This window comes from Rattus norvegicus, chromosome 3 (genome assembly GCF_036323735.1).
Source record: "Rattus norvegicus strain BN/NHsdMcwi chromosome 3, GRCr8, whole genome shotgun sequence".
In the NCBI taxonomy this organism is placed as follows: Eukaryota; Metazoa; Chordata; class Mammalia; order Rodentia; family Muridae; genus Rattus; species Rattus norvegicus.
The window spans coordinates 152,074,334-152,094,508 of NC_086021.1; the positions used below are offsets into that span (position 1 = coordinate 152,074,334).

The 20,175-nt window shown below is 41.4% G+C and overlaps 1 protein-coding gene, 1 long non-coding RNA gene and 1 other non-coding gene across 3 annotated transcripts; all 3 read right to left on the reverse strand.

Annotated features, from left to right (window-relative positions):
• Positions 1 to 924: 924 nt before the first annotated feature.
• On the reverse strand, positions 925 to 20,175 carry Snx5 (sorting nexin 5). Its single transcript, NM_001399298.1, has 14 exons — positions 20,083 to 20,175; positions 19,767 to 19,849; positions 11,367 to 11,471; positions 10,542 to 10,652; positions 9,475 to 9,596; positions 8,132 to 8,255; positions 7,182 to 7,277; positions 5,618 to 5,723; positions 5,454 to 5,529; positions 4,482 to 4,521; positions 4,301 to 4,387; positions 3,139 to 3,298; positions 2,223 to 2,308; positions 925 to 1,625 (listed from the first exon to the last, which is right to left on the reverse strand). The coding sequence occupies exons 2-14, from the start codon at positions 19,815 to 19,817 to the stop codon at positions 1,575 to 1,577; spliced, it is 1,215 nt and encodes a 404-aa protein (NP_001386227.1). The 5' UTR covers positions 19,818 to 19,849; positions 20,083 to 20,175; the 3' UTR covers positions 925 to 1,574.
• Positions 11,472 to 19,760, reverse strand: LOC134486457 (uncharacterized). Its single transcript, XR_010065415.1, has 2 exons — positions 19,201 to 19,760; positions 11,472 to 17,745 (listed from the first exon to the last, which is right to left on the reverse strand). It is a non-coding gene; the product is annotated as an uncharacterized LOC134486457 (long non-coding RNA).
• On the reverse strand, positions 15,510 to 15,748 carry Snord17 (small nucleolar RNA, C/D box 17). The gene has a single exon (XR_005503105.1). It is a non-coding gene; the product is annotated as a small nucleolar RNA SNORD17 (small nucleolar RNA).

Here is a 20,175-nt window from a genome sequence, read left to right on the forward strand (position 1 = left end):
TACTGAGGTAGATTGGGTGGAGGGGAGAATGTCCCTGGACCTCACTTTCAGCTATGCTCCAGACAGGCCGCAAGGCCTATCCTTGAATAATATTTCCTCACAGCTGCAATTACAGAACACAAGGGCCTCAACCAGGAAGGCTCTGGACAAGGAACTCAGTCTCACTACTCTGGTACTAGAGATGATTAGGCATTTTCCCTCCTGTTGATTGACCTTTTAGCTAAATGAGCTCAAGTTCTCAGGCCAAGACCACCCAGTTCTAGACTGGGCTTTGCCTGCTGTCTATAGGCAGAAAATTAAACACACAACACACAATTTTCCCTCTGAAATATACCTTTCAATGGATACACTACTTTACAGAAGACCCAGGGTTTTCTGTCTCCAATGCAGCAAAACAAGGACACAGAACTGTGTGACATCCTGGCACTGAGATCTCACCCAAAGGCAGCCTGAGTAGTATTCATGTCTCAGGTATACTTAAGGCCCCCTCTATGCCTACTGGACCAACCAGGAGACACTGCATAGTCAACCTACAGTTGTGTAAGGCTTCAACCAACTAAGCTTCAGCTGGTTGCCTACCAGGCAAGGAGGTCGAGCTAGGACTCTAACTTACATGCAACAACCAATCCTGTTGGAGGAACAAGGCCAATATTCACACAGGTACTCACATACTTGTGTGGCTGTGGTGCAGGAACCCGAACCACCCAAATGGAGTTGTGTGTGCAATTGTGAGCAGTCTAAGAGTGACAGGTAAGGAAGAGGGCTGAACACTGTTCAATGGTAAGGTTTTACACAAAGCCCTGGCTCAATCCAAGGATTAGTAAGTTACAAGATGGGGCAGATAATGAGCCCTTTTTACCTGTTGAAATGCTGTTCAGGCATCCTTGAGATGGTCTAGTTAGTTTTCTACAAAAACACTCCAAATGGTAACATGGATTATTTTTATTACATACTTTATAAAAACATCCAAAGCACAAACACACATGCCCCACCATCAGGGAATGTTAAGAACCCTAGATTCTCCTTTTCTCTCAAGTTATTTATATCCCAGTTACAAAAATGGAGCTGTAAGGATGTATAAAGACATGAGGTCTTCTCGCTTGTTACTGTACAAGCATCTGAAGTGATCTTGACAAGAGGGCGCAAAATCTACCTAATTAAAGAACAGAGTGTCTACCACCAGCCCACAAACAGTTCCCATGTGTTGTAATTCGAACCTGACATGTCTGTAGGGGCACAGGAAATATTGAGACAGACAAGGGCCAGGCTATTGCTTCTCAATCCCAGAAGGCACACATCTCTATACCAGTTATCAGTCATTCCTGACATCTATAGGAGAATCATTAGATTCTACCTACTCTGAGGTATTAAATGCATAAGAAAAGGATTAATTATGTCCAAGTAACATGCAATGAAAATATTTTTAAACCAACATGGTTAAGTGTTAAGATTTTTAGAAATCAAAATATTTATTCACATGATTTTAAACTAGTCAAAGCTATTTCTTTAGCAGTAATGATTTAAGTGCAAGTGATGCTGGCTTTCACATTGGCGTCCTCCAGAGTAAAGACAGGTCAGTTGTTCTTGAATAAATCAATGCAGCTCTGCAACAGGGAGACATTGTTCTAGGAAAAAGGGGGAGGGGGAAAGAAATGAGTGAAATAAATCCAGATACAGCTTTCCTCATGAACTCTGAATCTGAAAAGTAACCAAACCAGACCGACAAATTCTCCATGAAATTCCAAGGTACAACTACCTAGCACTGCGCACACCCTGCCAGGCAGAGGTTTCCAGGCCCAAACCCATTTCTACAAGACCCCAATTACGAATTTGCCTAAGCACTTGGTGCTGTATTGCACAATATTTAAAAAGGCCAGTAACTGTCAAAAACCTCCGTCCATGGATTGCTGATACTGGAAACCAAACCTATGTCCTGCACTGAGAACCTTCGCAGATATCACAATTTTTAACCCACAGTTCAACTAAGAACCAGGATCAAGCATGTGCTATTTCTTAGCTGAGCCACCAGTGAGTATGCCCCACAGGAAAATGAACAGCATTTTTAGTTTTTACTCTCAGTCCTAACACTTAACAGGCAGAAGTGGGCTTCAGTGAGTTCAGCATGCTAAGGTTTGCACTACCACACACGGTTAACTAGAGATCACTAACAATAACCAGAGCAGGGGCTGTCGGGCCTGTGGGTGTGGTGACAGCCAACTTACTCTGGCATGCTTTATTTCCAGTTCAGACATTTCAATTAGGTTCTTTCGAAATGCTGCCACTCTCTTCCGTTTGAAGTTTATCAGCTCTATGGGAACAAAGAGTTAAAGTTTACCAAACTACAAGAAATTTCAATTTTCCCACCCATTACAGCACCCAAATACCCCTTTCACAAATGACCTGATGCCAGGCAGGACACACTAGAACCACTGTAGCTCAAGACTGCCCAGAGCTGCAGTACTCATCACAGCTGCCAGGTTAGACGAATGACCATGCTTTCTTATACAACTTGAGGGTACGAGTCAAGTTCACTGTCCTATCATAATTACATCTATACATGAGGAAAATCTAGTATTTGTTCTAATTTTGTTTCATGTCCACCCAAGCAAGATACATGAGATCCTCCCAGGAAAAGACCATACCCTCACATTCTAGCCGTTCTTCAACATTGCTGGTGTCACATCTTCAGACCAGGATCTCATCTGGGAAGCATGTTAATCGAAGATCCCATTTCTGCCTCACTGATTCCTTTCAGATTACCCACTATTGTCTCTGATGTTGAAGCATGAATTCTCTCCCACCTCCCACATTGCTTTTCCTCAGTTCATAACTCTAATATACTAGTGTCCTTTATGATTACCCCATTATTGTGTGCATGCATTTATGCACTCACATTCCTGCCCATGCTCAGACCATGAAGGGGCGTCAACTGAAGCCTACTCTCCAGCCCCCACCCCCAACAGAAACAGTTGAGTTTTCTCTAGTGTTATAATCCATCTTTCCTGTGTTGCTGGGAACAAGCCTAGTCTCACAAATGCTAGGGAGGCTGCTTATTAGAGCTCTTACCCCAGCCTATGGGGTTTTACATTCATACTACTCGTTCCCAAATGAGAACTAACTACACAAGAAATGCTCAACCTTCTTTTGCAGATTCAGAAAGCTGTTCAAACTTCTGGCAGCATTCCTGCTGATGAGTCTCTGCCAACTTGACATCTTTGCTTTTTAACCGGGCCTTGTCCAAAGCTTTGTTTGAATTCTCATAGTCAATTAGGGCCTTTGTGCGTCTGTATAGGAGATCCTGGAAAGAAAATGATTGAAGTCATGATGTAAAAATCTCCAAAGAACAAAGAGAATCACACACTGAAAATGTCTAGACATATGTACACAATAGACACATGCACTTAAAGTCTAGAAAGCATCCATAGTGTCGACAGTTTTGAAATGGCAAATGGCAAGACTTTAGCCCATTTCTCTATCTTGCATAAAGATTTTATTTTTGTAACTATGTGGAAATAACTGTACACACGAGTCTGGAGGCACCAGATCCCTAGAGCTGGAGGCACAGGCAGTTGTTTCTAAGGCACCTGATATGGGTATAAAATATCAAACTCTTAACTGCTAAGCCATCTCTCTAGCCCTTTATCCAGGATAATCTTAAATTGTCACAAGAGACTGGTATCACTTATTAATACAGTACTTTCTTAGCATTCTCTGGGTCTGGTCCCCAGCAGCAGGGGCAGAGAGGGAAATAGTAAAACAAACTCGACCTCCAAAATGAGGTTACTGAATTCTTGACGTTTTAAAGATCATTCATAATCTTTATCTACACAAAAACTTCCTTCTAGTTGAATCAGTAACTGAAGATATTTCAGAAAATGAAACTCAGCATTTCAAACATGTTTATTTACTGCTGATGGTGTTCAGGAGAATGCCACTGAGCCATGACCTAGATAGAGGAACACAAGAGCCTGCCCCACAAATCCCATTTTTGGAAATCAGTACCAAGGAACCACCTAGCTGGAAATAAGGAAATATTTATTTCTAATATAACACAAAACCTAAAATTTCTGAAATGTAGGAAATGACCCGTTTTACTAGGGAGTAAAAATTGTGTGGCAATGAGGGAAAACCCACAAGGTTGTTTGTTTTCAGGTCTTCACATGCACACACGAAATACTGCAAAAAGTGTACCTCGAAATAAAGCGACATTCCTTTCTAACACAAAGGGATTATTTTAAGCATTAAATTTCTGGTCATGGCAAGATGAACTAGTGCTAAGGGCTGGATAATTCTACCTTACCTTTGCAGCCTCTATGTTGAGCATGTAGTATCGGAGGAGCTCTGTCAGTTTTAAATCTTCATCTGATGAGACTCGACCTTCCACTTTCTATTTTAAACAAACAAAGGTCACCAGTCACCACCCAGGCAGAAATCTATGTACCTTAACTAAATGCTACCAAGGCCAAAACAAAACTTCTTACCCTAAGTTTTTCAAATAGCTCTGCAACTTTCAACAGGTACCTGAAAGTATACAGAAGGTCACAGTTCAAGGTCTTAGCTCTCTATGATAAATAAACTTATCAAAACTCTTAAAACACGGATGACCACTACAGTCGAGAATTATAGGGCTTGCACTGGTAGTACATGCCTTTAATGCCAGCATCCAGGTGATAGAAGCAGCCTGGTCTACAGAATGAGTTCCAGGACAGTCAGGGCTACACAGAAACTGTCTCAAAAAAAACCTGAACAGGTGAATTTACCAGAGTAGCTACTTCAAACAGCAAAGAATGAGTATATTACAATAGTTTACTTATCAGCCTCAATCATCTTGTCTAGAGATGATCCAATCCAAAATGTCACTTTAACCAAAATCAGTGCAAAGATTTTGCAATGACAGGTGCCACAAAACAATAGATTGCACTTATTTCGCCTGTCATTCAATTGTCTCAAACTTCCAAGTCTAAGGTTACAAAAAGTGTAAGAAAAAATATTATCTCACACCCAAAAAGCCCAGGACAAACACAAATTTAAAAAGCACCAAACAAAGAGCCAAAGATAACCAAAGAACACCTTCATGAACAAGGGAAGGTCGCTTGAGCCTCGGATGCTAGAAACTAGATTTGGAAACCACATTTGCTAATCTTGTGTTCCAGGATAAATATTCAAACAAGCTACTGAGAGGTAGAAGCTGACAGATCTAAGTCTGAGGTCAGCCTGGGCTAAGAGAAACCCTGCCTCAAAAAACAAATGAAAAGGAAAAAGGGATAGGGTCTCATATAGCTCACTCAGACTTGCCACAACCAAGGATCACCTTGAGTATTTGATTCTCCTGCCTCCTGGGTAAGACGTGCAGGAACGTGCACCTTTAGTGAGTTCATTGGTTTGAACTGAGGGCCTTGCGTGAGCTAGGGAAGTGCTCTGCTTACACCTACACCTCAGCACACAAGACTCACTTTTTGATGACTGTGGGCTCTTCTAAGGCCAGGCTATGCAAGCAGGCTGCAGTGTGGATGTAATCATCAGCAACATCTGGAGAAATGAGCAGATACTGTATCTGAGCACAGTAGGCACACATCACAGCTGTGTAAGTAACCAAGTGAGTAAAGGCATTACTTACTTTTGTGAGATCTGGTCATCTTGTCCGCTTTAGCACAGGAGTCCTTGATCCTGTTGTAATAGTTAATAAGGAAGTTCTTCTCTTGCTCAAAGAAGTCATCCACCTCCTAAAAGAAGGAAAAAGGGCGTGAACCAAAATGTCAAAAATAGGGATATGAAGGGGTTGGGGATTAGCTCAGTGGTAGAGTGCTTGCCTAGCAAGCACAAAGCCCTGGGTTCGATCCCCAGCTTCGGAAAAAAAAAAAGGGGGATATGTATATTAGAGAAAACACAGGTATCTGGCACATTCATGGCTGAGGAGGTGACTAAAGAATCTAGTCTGCCTTGGATGGAACAATGAGAACCTACCCCCAAACCAAACAAAATGGTCACCTAAGTTTAACCTGTACAGACTAGATTATCCTAACACAACTGACAAAAACAATCAGGGGCTAACAGATTAAATTGGCACAGAAGTCATTTAAGTTTACGAATGGCAAGTAAATACGGACATCCTCCACAAGCCAATAATTACTCTAGTGCATGTCAGGTGAGACGTTGCCTCCTTGACCTAGCTTTGATACCATGTGTGTCCAATGGGCTTGCTTTTCTTTTTAATTTGGCTGATTTGAGACTAACAATTAGGCATTCCTGGTAAGTCTTTGCCAACAGCAACAAACCAACAATGCACACACACAAAACCCATAAAATATTGCCTAAGAAACACCATTTCCAACCTTCCCTTTTGACTTAGCACCTGTGTTCTGGGCTCCACTAATCAAGTCCAGATACCAGATAATTGTCAAAATCATTTTACATTCCTCAACAAAAGGCCAAGCACACAATATTAACTTCAATCTTAACACAATCTAAAAACCACTACTTTAATATACCATTAGTAAACACTTCTTCTTTATACCAAGTTCATAGCATGTAAATAAGACTTATCCCACAAGGTCTGGTGGCACACACCTTTAATCTTGGTACTTGTGAGGAAAAAGCAGGTAGATCCAGGCCAGCCAAGGCTGCCTAGTTGAGTCCTCATCTCAGAAAGATCAGTTCTAATACTTGTCAGCTAAGCCATACATTTCCACATCACCCATGGCTGGCAGCCCACTCTGGCTTGCAGGCATGAGGCAGAGCTACCCCCAACCCTTACTGTTTTCATTAGAAACAGGCCACCTTCACCTAATACTAAGGTTCACAGACCTGAGTCCATGCTTATTCTTTTTCATAAATGAGCACCCTACATCCTAAAAAAACAAGACTCAAGGACCCCCTCACCCCCAAATTCCATGTTGGAGAAAGTATTCTGAGGAAAGAAATCAAAGTTGCCATGCATGGAGGTGAACACCTCTGATCCCAGCACCCCCTAGGCAGAGGTAGGTGGAGCTGAGTTCAAGGCCACTCTGATCTTTAAAAGAAAAGAGTTCCAGGAGCTACAGAGAAATTCGGACTGGAAAAAGCAAAAGTAGATAAAAGCAACCATTTCCTAAGAGTTAACACCTGTTATATAACACTCCCCTCCAAATAAAAGCTACCTATTTCTATGAAAGCAAGAATTCCTGAAACTGCCCATGCCTTACCTTAACTCCAGAAAAAAGGACCTCATCAGCGCTCTTCACAACACTTTTAAAAAAGCCTCCAAACATCTCCTTGGTATTTTTCCGCCTAACACTTAGCTAAGGAAGGAAATTCCAAAACATTTTATGACATGGCATCTGTTTCTGTTAGCATCTTTTAATCAAGTAATCACAAGTAACATCTAAAATATTAAGTAGCTAAGAACAAATACAGATCATATTTCAAGCATCTAGCCCAACATTCTGAATCATGGTGGCACCAAGACCCAGAGGTCTCTGAAGAGCTACTGCTTGATTCCACTACTACTGGGCACAAGAATTTAAAGATATTCTTTTCTAGAAAGTGTCTCACCTTGTAGCCCTAGTTGCCTTAGAACTCACTATGTAAACTGGCCTCCAACCCACAGATCTTCTGGGGTTAAAGTCATGTGGAAGTTGGGGCTTGCTTCATATGTGAAAAGGCATGTTAGGAAGAAGCCAAGGGCTGGAGAGATGGCTCAGCAGTTAAGAACACTGACTGCTCTTTCAGAGGTCCTGAGTTCAAATCCCAACAACCACTTGGTGGCCCACAACCATCTGTAATGAGATCTGATGCCCTCTTCTGGTGTGTCTAAAGACACCTATAGGGTACTTATTATATATTATTTAACTATACATTTACTTATAAATACAGCGTATTTATTATATAACAAATAAATCTTTTTTAAAAAAGCCAATAACCTGAAGTAAAGATACATATATTTCAATTTCTTCCAACAAATTAAACAGAAGGAAGAAAATCAGTTTGCGGGGTAGTGGGTGGTGGGTCAATGTTCTTTCAGTAGTTTTTAGAAAGTGAACTTTAATGTATCTAAAAAGGAAGAAAAGGTGTTTTTCCCACTTTTTCTGTAACAATAAATGCAAACACAAGAAGCTCATTATTTTCAAGCATGAAAACAGAAAAATTGCCTTACATCCTGATCATATTCCAAGAAAACATGGAAGTTTCGGTCTTTACTGAGAACAGGGTGAGAAGAAAGCCGCTGAAGAAAGACTTCATGTGAGGACACAGTCTTCTTAAAGACAGCGAGATACTCACTGAAAAGACATGTGCAAAGAACTCAGCTTGCATTGCTCAATTCCTGTCCAATACAGCTCACTTCCTTATTTAATCCCACTCTTCTGCTCATGGTCACTGGAAAAACAATGCAACTAGACTGGACTTAAACAACCTGGTAATTGTGGAATGAACCAAAGAAGAAAAAAAAAAAAAGCCACTGTAATCCAATTTGCTTTAAGTCTGAGAAACTAAACCTACATGCAATTACTGCTATGATCCACAAGGGCAAGATGGCTCAGCAGTTAAGAGTACTGATTGCTCCTCCAGAGGTCCTGAGTTCAATTCCCAGCAACCACACGGTTGGTGGGCTCAACCATTTTTTTTTTCGGAGCTGGGGACCGAACGCAGGGCCTTGCGCTTCCTAGGCAAGCGCTCTACCACTGAGCTAAATCCCCAACCCCTCAACCATTGTTAATGGTATCCGATGCCCTCTTCTGGTGTGTCTGAAAACAGCCACAGTGTACTACCATATAAAACTTTTTTTAAAAAGTTAAATAAAAAAGAAACCTTTCATTCTCAAGGACATGAACATACTGTTAGCGCAGGCCTGACGAAAAGGCACTGATTATAGCAGGCTAATAGTTGAAAGAGTACTTCTGAGCCAGGTGCTCGGACATATACACACTTAAAAAAAAAAAAAGGGCTGGAGAGATGGCTCAGCGGTTAAGAGCACCAACTGCTCTTCCAGATGTCCTGAGTTCAATTCCCAACAACCACATGGTGGCTCACAACCATCTGTAAAGAGACCTGATGCCCTCTTCTGGTGTGTCTGAAGACAGCTACAGTGTACTTATATATAATAAATGAATAAATCTTTTAAAAAATGTATATATATAAAGTTTAAGGAGAAAATGTGTACAGTATTTTTCTCTTAACCTTTCAGACAGTTAAACAGCATTATACTATGTTTTGTTTCATAACTACCTGAATGCTTTTTTGTGCAAAGTTTAAGATCTGTTGTAATTTGTCAACATGCCCCCTCTCTTATGTGGTCATTGAGAACACTTTGTAAACAGCATCTGCTACAATCCATCAGCAAAGTTCCAAAAGCACATCATGTAACAGGTCAAACTATAAAATGTAGTTTTAGGAACCAGCATGAGGCAACCAATGGTTACATTTTTAATATCAGGTTTTTCAACTGTTTCTTCTGAATATGTATTTTTCACAAGGCAAAGCTCAAGAAAATTTACTCACGCTTCCAGTTCTTGCTTCATCTTGGCAAATTCTTCTTTTGTCATAGATCCTTCACCTTCTCCCAGTTTCTGCATCTTCTCTCGAGGGCCATCAAAGTCTGGCTTTGTAGGAGCAGGAGGGATCTGTAGCAGAGGCAAGGAATCTGAGTGCCCTATCCCAGCCAGTGCCGATGGTGGCTGCACCTCACCTGCCAGTTCATATGGCCACCCCACTGGAGCTAAGTCAGCTCTTTTCATGCAAACCTTATTCTTCCTGACTTTCTAAAAAGGAACTATCCCATGCTGGGCATGGTGGCATATTCCTTTAATCCCAGCAGAAGTAGGCATTTCTTTGAGTTCAAAGCCAGCCCAGCCTGGTTACAAGAGTAAATTCCAAGACAGCCACAAATACAGAGAAACCCTGTCTTAAAAAACAATCTCCCATGTTTGAGCACAAATTGCTATCTCTTCAGTTTTAGACAACTGGCAAAACTTCATAGTGCACATACATTTCTTTGCTGTCAGCTTAAAACAGGTACAATTAATGCTAACAATGAATAACTAAATCAGAACAAGCCTTCACATCCACAGGAATTTCCCCCTACTTCCAAAGATTTGAGTATTGGTGCTGGAGATCCAAATTAGAGGCAGCTCCTATCTAATGTTTAAGGCCCTAGGTTTGATCCTCCATATCACAAAAACAAATTTATTTTAGAATTAACACCATTCTGAGGAAACTCAAATTCAGGTCATCTTGGGGCATGAAATCTCATGCCAAAGAATCAGAAATCACTACTGGGCAGATTCTTAATTCTGCCCAGCAGGACATTTGTTTATTTGAATTCATTTAAAAACTAGCCAAAAAGTTCTGCCAACTGTCTCCTTCACCCTAAGTACTATTGAGGCATTTTACTGCATGTTCCAATTCTGACATTTGCTAGAAATCACTGTCTCCAGGAGATCTGACTTGTAGGCACCCACTCACCTGGACAGACACATACACTTAATTCAAACCACGGTAAAATATGTGGCCTCTTTACTCAAAAAGGCACAAGAAAATAGCTTATTTCTTTTCTAAAATGAACTCACGATAAGCCCGGCATAATCTGTTGTTTCAGTAAGAGTGTCATGCAGCCACACAAAGTCTTCATGTTGCCTTGTAACAGAAAACTCTGGGCTCTGAAATGTGGGCAGTGTGGTCTGTAAAGAGATATAAAATGGCTTTAGACACAGCAAAACCCAAGGAGTACAACAATATATGATCTAAAGTTAATAACCCTAGGTAAGCTTAGACATTCTCACCTCTAGGAAATTCTTTCCACAAGGCGTTTTAAAGCTTGCTGTATATGAAGATTATACTAGTAAGAGACAACTTTGAGCCTGAACCTCCCCCAGGTTATAAAAAACAGAACAGCAAGTACCATATTTCCCAGTGTCTTAGTACAGTTTACTATGGTTCTGGAAATTGTCCTTGGTTTCCTTTTCACGCCAGTGATTTGCCTCATGTGCAAATGCAAACTGGCTGCACATTTGCCTGTTGAGGGCTCCATTCCAGAAGGGACTGAAGCACAGCACACATGGAGGTCCCAAGCAAGATAGAAGTTCAAGTTCTCAGCAGTATGCCACACTGTGCCTAGGAAGTGGCCACTTCAGCTCAAGAAATCTCCTGGCTGCAGATGGCTCAGCAGTTAACAGCACTGACTGCTCTTCCAGGGATCTGGAGTTCAAATCCCAGCAACCACATGGTGGCTCACAAGCACCTGTAAAGAGATCTGATGCCCTCTTCTGGTGTGTCCGAACAGCTAGTGTATTTATATATAATAAATAAATCTTTAAAAAAAAAAAAAGGAGAAAAAAATTTCTCCCACCCTGCTAAAAATGGGCCCAGCACCAGTAGTCATTTTCATCACTCACCTTGGTGTGAACTGTAAACTTGACCTTATCTCTCTCACTGAGTGCATCAGGTATGTCAATCTGAAGCGATGGGTCAACATTCAGGTCCACAGACACAGACCTCAACTGAAATACATTTTAATATTAGTTTCATGTTCAGAAATCATTTCCCACTGGAGAAGGTGAACCAGCAAGTATTCTTCAATGATGTGACCCATGGCAGGCTAACTACAGGTCAAATCCTCTAAAGATCAAAACGCTGGTACAAGCCTTTAACCCAGCACTCAAAAGATCTCTGAGTTCAAGGTTAGCCAGAGCTAGAGAAAACCTGTCTCCCAAACACATAAAATTCCTGTAGACAACCTGTGGCTAAGTAACATGCACATCAAAACAGCTCTACATATATATATATATATATATACATACATACATACACATATACATATATGAACCAACACAGAACCATAAGCTTACCTATAAAACATGAATTTCCTGATAACTAGATAATAATGTTAAGAGGCTGGCCATATTTGGAAGTCAGAAGGCCAAGGGATCACAATTTTGCTTAGTTCTGGCACTTATGGTAAGCAACCTTCCTTTTGTAAGTGTTAAGTAGATACAGCCTCTAAAAAGTAATATACAAATTGCAAAGGCAAACTGGCCACTCCATCTTTCCAAATTGTTATAGTCAGATGGAGAGGAATAAAGCCAAATGTCAGGCTTTAGAAATGTTAGCACTGGTAGATAGACAGGGCAGTCAGGCTACAGTGTATTTTCTAGAATTCAGCAATAATGTCCATACTTCTGAATATCCATTTTCTTATTTTCTTGTTTTTAGAGGCAGGACTTATCTGTGTAGCAGTCCTAGCTGTCCTTAAACTCAGATCCACCTGCCTCTGACAGGATTAAAGGCATGGGATTAAAGGTATGTACCTCCCAGCCTAACTTTTTATTTCCTCACCCTTAAATAAGTTAGAAAACCTAGTTTCTAGCCTTTTTAGTTAATATGCTATATGGGTGGTTTTCAACCATCCTATAATTGCAATCCTTTAATACAGTTCCTCCTGCTGTGGTGACCCCCCAACCATAAAATTATTCCATCATTATTTCATAACTAACATTGCTATTATGAATTGTAATATAACTCTCTGATGAGACCACAAAGGCTGAGAATCACAGTGCTATATGCTGATAATTCATTCACTTTTGCTCATATTAGCCAAGCAAATTCAGTTGTCTATAGAAACTCACGGGCTACTTTTGGAATTATATAGTAGGTCAAAGGGGACAGGGAGCAGGTTTCTCTTAAGTACTACAGGCAAAGTGACAATGAAGTGCCCGCCACTGAATAACTACCATCTGGTTTTAATCTTCTCACAGACAACCACAAAAGGGTGTATTATATAGCTCCTACCACTTATAGCTGCAACCAGCAGTAAAGTTGTGCAGTGTTAGATCTTCTATGTCAGCACTTGTATCCTCATTCTGGAATCACCAAGTAGGATGAAAACTTCAGCATTCCTGTTTATGCTTAGTCAGCAAAGCCAACACCCAGCAGTCCAAAGCCTTTTTGCTAAATAAACCAGGCCAAAGGATAAAAGGGTGGTAGGCTTCCTGTCACCCTTCTCTCACACATCTTTAAAGTTATAATTATACCCCTCCCCCCTTCCTCCAAACACTCCTATAATACGCCTTATTATTCATATTAATGGCCACCCTTTTCATTATTGTTACATTACATACACTCCTAAATACAAGCACAACTTGCTCAGTCTATCCACGCATGTTACTTTTATGTTTTCAGGGCTGGCCATTTGGTGTTTTCCTCCACAGGGCGGAATATTTATTTATTCCACTCTCGGCATTCCTTAGTTGTCTGAACTTCTTTGTGTAGGGTTGAGGGCTCCTGAAATTCCCTCCTGTTGTTAGCATGCCTATTGTTCAGATCATATTTAAGCAGATATACTAGCGAGACTTCACAGGTGTAGTTTTTCACATACAGCATACATACCCCCCATCCCACTGGCTCTTATAATCTTGTTGCCCCCCTTTCTGCAATAATCCAAGAGCCTTAGTTATATTGCAGATGTAGCAGTTGTGATTGGCCTCCATAACTCTGCATTTTCATTAGTTATGATTTTTCTGTAAGTCTTTCTACTGCATAGGGGTGAGAGCTACACATACCTGTGGTTAGTAGGAAAAAATATTTCGAATGTAGTTAAGTATCATTTATGGGTTTTTCTTCCCAAGATTTATGATTTCACTAGGTCTGGGTATGTTGCTAGGTTTCCAATCTCAAGCACTGTTTCCTTCTCCAGGGAATCCTAAGTTTAACTAAAGAACCATTAGTAAATTATGCAAGCCAATATATTGCACTCAGGGTTATCATGCCATGCTGGTCAAAGCTGTTCACAGGCATCATGACTGTAGGAATGCTGACTGCTTTCCTCCTTTTGGAAATCTGTATGGTACCAGGAAAGCTAGTCCTCTAAGAGGTTCCTTCCATTCCAGTCATTTCAAGCTAAGAGGACCTCTGGGCCCTGTGTCTCAACTACATGGTGTTTTCAGAAGTAGTACAGACTTACCTTCCACCTCTAGAACAACCAAGGGCACTAACAACAATCTATATGTTTTTAGGAGTCTCAGACCACCCCCAATTAACCCCTCAAAGGGGTTAAGCATACTTTAGAACCAGGTTTCTGGTGTTGAAGTTTTTTGTTTTTAGATTGTTAGTGACTCTGGAGTATTGTCAGCTCAGATAGCCAAAAATCCTGTAAAGAAAAAGTAATTTTATTATGTATGTCCTTTTGTTGCTGAGGCCAGATCAGATTCCCCGGAGCTGGTGTCAAGGGCATGAGCTATGGACGTGGGTGCTGGAAACTTAACTGCTACGTTCTGAAAGAACAGCAAGCACTGTTCCAGGCTGAGCCAGTCCCTCTCCTTCAATCTTGGAGCACACTAAGTTACTGGCTATTACCTCACAGTGAGGGGTTTTACCATTGCTAATTATGGTTTGAGGAAGGTCTCATACTTCCTACACAGATCAGGCTGGCTTTTAATTATTGCTTCTTGAAAAAGTAAGTTTTTGTGTGCATGTCTATAATCTCAACACTTAGAAGGATGTCGCAAAAGACCAGGGATGAGGCCAGCCAACATCAAGTAGATAAAATGTTTTGGGTTTTTTTTGGTTCTTTTTTTTTCAGAGCTGGGGACCGAACCCAGGGCCTTGCGCTTCCTAGGTAAGCGCTCTACCACTGAGCTAAATCCCCAGCCCCGATAAAATGTTTTAAAGCCATTACTTCAAAACCTCAAAACAGAAGGAAAAAAAAAAAAAAAGACCCGGAAACTGCTTCCATCACCACAGTGCTTTCTAGTTCTGCTTTAGACTAGTGCCGTATAAACAGAAGTGCGCTGGTTATCTAGTCCCATTTTACAGTGTTAAGAAGCCATACAGAGCCGGGCAGTGGTGGCATTCCTTTAATCCCAGCACCAAGGAAGACAGAAGGCAGCCAGATTTCGAGTTCAGAAGCCAGCCTGGTCTAGGACAAGTGGCACAGAGAAACCTTGGTGGGGGTGGGGGACATGTATAAAATATCAATCATTATTTCTATTTGGTCACTACAAAGAAATTTACCTTAAAAGAAAAAGTAGTTGTTTCTATTTCAATGATTTTCCCCATTTCTTATTACTAATGTAGAAAAATGTGCTTACCCAGCACATATTAACAATGAACCCTCCCTTCAGTTATTCTGTTCACTCCAAGGAGTCCTTTACTGCCCAAGAAAAATCTTTGCCAAGGAGCATGAAGAAGCCAAGTCGTCTATGAATGGTCTTTCTTCTTAGAAAGGAGCAGATATCTCATGAGTCAAATTTTTCTCCAAAGGAAGTACTTATTAGTAAAGAAGTAAAATCTAAATAAAAGCACCTTGTCACAGATATTCAGATATGAAAGACCTACATGACAGTTATGAAATACATAATACTTAGGAATAGTCTTATGAAAAATTCTACTACCTAACCTTCCCTGTCCTTTAACTCTCCCTTTAAATGGCTCAGCAAGTCAGGCCATTATGCTTGCACCTCAACAAGTGGGAAGTGCAAACTCACACAATAGATAAGTGTGAAAAATAACTTCTGAACAAGGAACTAGAAGGGCTGCAGGAAGTGATCAGATTTGCACCACTCATCTTGGTGAGATGGAACCCAGAGAGGGAGCCATCCCTGCCGACACTAGCCATTCTTACCAGTAGTAGTCTGCCAACACACAAGCAATCCACAGTAGAACACTGCAGATTGCAGGGTTGGAGGCTACTCAGCCCCAAGCTCCCAGAACAGGAACTGGGACTGGGAAGAAGGTCAGTGCAGCGTACTCAGCGAATGGATAAACAGAATCATCATTTCACAAGGCTGCAAGCCCGGGTACTATGCTGAATTGCTGACTTAAGTAATCAAGAGATCTTAGCTATCTGGACTATTTTCAAATAATCATAAAATATCCCAATTCCAGAATGGGGTCCCCAAGGGAAGAGTTAAGAGAAGGGACTAAAAGTTCTAAGTTCAACCATCAATAACGAGTTTTAATGCCCTCTTCTGGCATGCAGGTGTACATGCAGTTAGAGCACTCATTCATAATCTTTTAAAAAAGAAAATAGGTGTTTGGGCCAGCAAGAAGGCACTTGTGGCCAAGCCTGCTTAGATCCCCAGGACTCACATGGAAGACAAACTCCCTTAAGTGTCAACACAAACTTAAAAATGAAAACAAACAGAAACCAAGGGGGGGTAATATGTTAACAACAAAGTCACTTTTGGAAAGTCAGATCAAACAGAAAATGTTTCCATTAGATAACACTTAAGCTTACAACTGTCCTATAGTTCCCTTCTGATCCCAAAGAATGAAAACTGTCTTCTCAAACACTTGAAATAGTCACAAGATTGTAACCACACTACATCTTTGAACACTTACTATTTCAAGATACCCACAAAACCGTTCTAACTTAATTACTCAAGCAACAGGTTTGATAACACAGCACAATGTTCAGACAGCTTAATTTTAAAAGGGAGTGGGGTGGGGTGGTGCAGTGCTACTATTCTAGGAGGCTGATATATATATATATATATATATATATATATATATATATATATATATATATCCTGAGTAGTATACTAGGCATTTCAGGCAGCCACACTCACCAACTTTAACTCACCAGACTTTAAACCCAATCATTACTCTATTTTTAGGTGAATAGCAATTCTCACAATGCTTTGTGAATGTTATAACAAAAAGAACCTCAGGTTCCCAAAGTCCAAACTTACCACCCACATCACCCAAAGACAGTAAGTAAACACAGCTGTACTGTTTTAACAGCTACACTAAGTGGACAGAACTTGAAGAAACCCTCCTTTGATAAAGTTCCTCATAATATCTGGATAAAGACAAAGATGCTCAACAGTTGAAACTTCATGTAGCACACTACCTCCCCTTTCACAAACTATCAGACTTAAACCCTTGCAAGCAAATGTCACCCCATTTTAGAAAGCCCGTTAAGGGCAAATCTGTTTAGTGCAAACATTTGACAATGTTTACAGAGGAGAGGTGGCTACTGCCACCTCCAGTAAAACTGTTAGAGGTCTAGTATGGAAAGAACAGGCTTCCAAAACACCAGTGCTTGGGTTTGCCAGAAAGCCTGAGTTTGTCACTTACAAAATCTCAACAATTAAACTTAGATCACAGTAAATCAAACCCAGAAAATCCTCTAAGTGGGTAGGCTAGTTTCAGCAGCCAAAAACTGAACACATCATAACCTGCTAGAGTATTCACAAATGGGACAGACACTAAGACACAATGTGCAAGTTGCTGATCCAGAACTAAGGCGTGGGCAGCTTTGAGAAGCCACACTTCCTGAGTCATATGACTACAGTGAAAAACTTCACTGCACACACAAAAAAGATAAACTTAGACTTTCTACAGTACTGATCAAAGTCCAAGGCTGTTGTCTAAACTCTTAAAGGCAGCATCTATGGCAAAAACAGCAGCAGTTACATTTATAATTGTCTGTCACTAAATCTGAGCAAATATCCTTCACTAAGTCCATGTAACCACCTAGTGAAAGTTAAAAGTCAAATGACCATAGTTACTGAGGACTGAGTTCAAGGTCTGGCTCAAGTTGGACAAACCAGCTACCACTCCTACATCCACCAACCCTCTAACAAGAATCCCTAGTTTAAAAAGAAATGGCTAGAGTAGGATTATGTAGACCTAGACAAGAGCTATAAAATGGGCTCAACTTTCAGAAAATTTATTTTCAGAGGATTTTTTTTAATAGGGTCTCTCACTGGCTGTCCTGGGAACATACAACCACGATGGTCTCCAGAAATCCACCCTCCAAATGCTGGATTCCATCTAGTCAAAAAAAAAAAAAAAAAAAAATTCAAGCTTTTCAAACTTAAAAAAAAGAAAGAAAATCCAGAACAATCAGAATACCAACACAAAACAATGCTGTTACACTTGATTTACCCTAAATTAGAGTCATTAGACTAATTGATCTCAAAAAACCCCAAGATGGGGCTGGGGATTTAGCTCAGTGGTTAGAGTGCTTACCTAGGAAGCGCAAGGCCCTGGGTTCGGTCCCCAGCTGGGGGTGGGGGGGAGAAAAAAAAAAAACAACAACCCAAGACACACACTGTCAGAGAATGCTCAACCTAGTCTATGGAAACCCTACCTACACACATACCTCATCACAGCTAGACTTGGTAAATCTCTACTTCTGTATACCACACTAAAGGAAAACTAAGAACCAAATTAAAGAGCTGACAGTGCACAGGCTTTCTATGTTAAGACACATATGCCAGCACCGTATAAAGAGAGGACACCTTGGGGTAAAAGATTTTACAGTAATTCAAATGTCTAGATCAGACTCAACTCTCTACTCCTAGGCCTTCCTACTTTGCCAAAGCACATTACTAGCATTCAAAATCCTCAGTGCTAGCTCAGAGATAAAGGGAGTTTTATTCTCACCACCACTACCACCCCAAAGTCTTTAGAATCACTTAACTCCAGGGACTAGATCCTGGTCACTAGAGCAACCTCAAGAATCCAATCTTCATAAAACTTCCAAGCTAAATAATCTATCTGAGCATTTAAATAAAATTGCAAAATATATTAGTTGACAAATTTGTCCAAGTTGGACTCCAGTTCCCTTTTGACACATACCAAATTTCCTTCAAATAACTTCTGCCATCTAGACATGATCTGCCAGTCTAGTAGAGACCAGATAACAAAATTGAAACCATGTGCTAAAACCAGTAATTTATCTCAATATTTAACTCAAAAGGAAAAAGCGAAAGTTGTAATTTTCTCCCCTGTAATAATGTCCATTTTTGCTGATCGGTGATGAACTTAAAAAAAAAAAATTCTACTGGCAGTTAATGTAGAGATCAAGTGATTTTACATAGCTAAATGATTCTGCTCCAACCTACACAAACAGGGGTACCAGAAAAGGAGGAGGAAAAAACAGCCATCAGGGCCTCTCCCTCCCCAGTACCTATTATACACGCCAGGGGAAAGAAAATTCTAGTGTAAAGAAATAAAACATCTCGCACAAAGCTCTATTTCAATACAATACCCTTGTTGGAACAATCCAACCGGTGCTCCAGACCCGAATTTGCTTACTAGATAAAAAGTTTGCTCATTCAAAGATACTTTTTAAAAATCTAAATTCAGTCCTTATGAAAAACCTAAGAACTCCTGCATTATCCTGCATTACTGACAATTTTGCCCACAAACTGACCCATAACCTACCTGTACGGATGGGAAAATTCAAATTTAAAGGCCAATAAAAGTAGAATCCTTTATTACCTATATAGCAATCTCCGTTTATTGCATTAGTCCTCAAGATATCTGCAGCCTGAGGATTACATCAACAGACAGGATTTACTAAAAATTACAACTTCCACGAAGACACATTTAGGTTTTCTAAGTTGCAAAAAAACATGCTACAGATTGTCGATTGAAATTTCCCCACTATTTTAAACGGAAAAACCATTTTCTTAAAAGGAGACAGGAACCGCAAACAAAACTCCGATCCACTTTGCAATTACCAAGTCGATTTAAGTTTTAGGAGCCTTTAAAAAACACGCTCCTAAGGATTTCAGAGCATTAGCCTCAGTCGAATGACTGGCAGAGCGTCTGTCAAGCGCTCAAGAAGTGGGGTCCCACTCGTCTAGTTCTCCTTGGTCAGAGAATGAGGGTGAACTGAGACACCACTGGAAAGCATTTATAAAGGGGTGGGGGAAAACCTCCGGGTCTTGCAAACCCTTCCCTTGCTGTGGACCGCCAACAGCCCGAACCCCAGAAAAGGGACAACCAGCCCTGGGAGGCCAGCAGGACCTCCAGCCCAGTTAACCAGGAAGGGAGGATCTCACCTTGCTGCGATCCTCCTCCTGCTGCTCCAGTAACTCGGGAACCGCGGCCATGGCGACGCGGGCCTCGAGCAGGGGCCGTCTGGCTGTGCGAGGAAAGAAGAGGCTGGGCCGCCGCCGGGGCGCCTTTCAGGGGCGGCCGCGGCCCCGCCTCCGCCGGCCTCCCTGCCGGACGGCGGCTGGAGGCCGCTGGACTCCGCCACCATCCCAGCAGCCCCGGGCGCAGGCCAGTAGCACGCCACGTGCTCCCCCAGAGCGGCCTCCCCCGTCCCCGCTCCGTCCATCTTGGAGCCGGGCAAAGAAGCAACGCGGGGCCTACCCTCGCTCCGTGCCACGCGGACACCAGCACTGTAGGGCCGGGACGGGGACGCAGGGTCCGAACCCTCTCCCAGCGAGGCACGCCTCGAGAAAG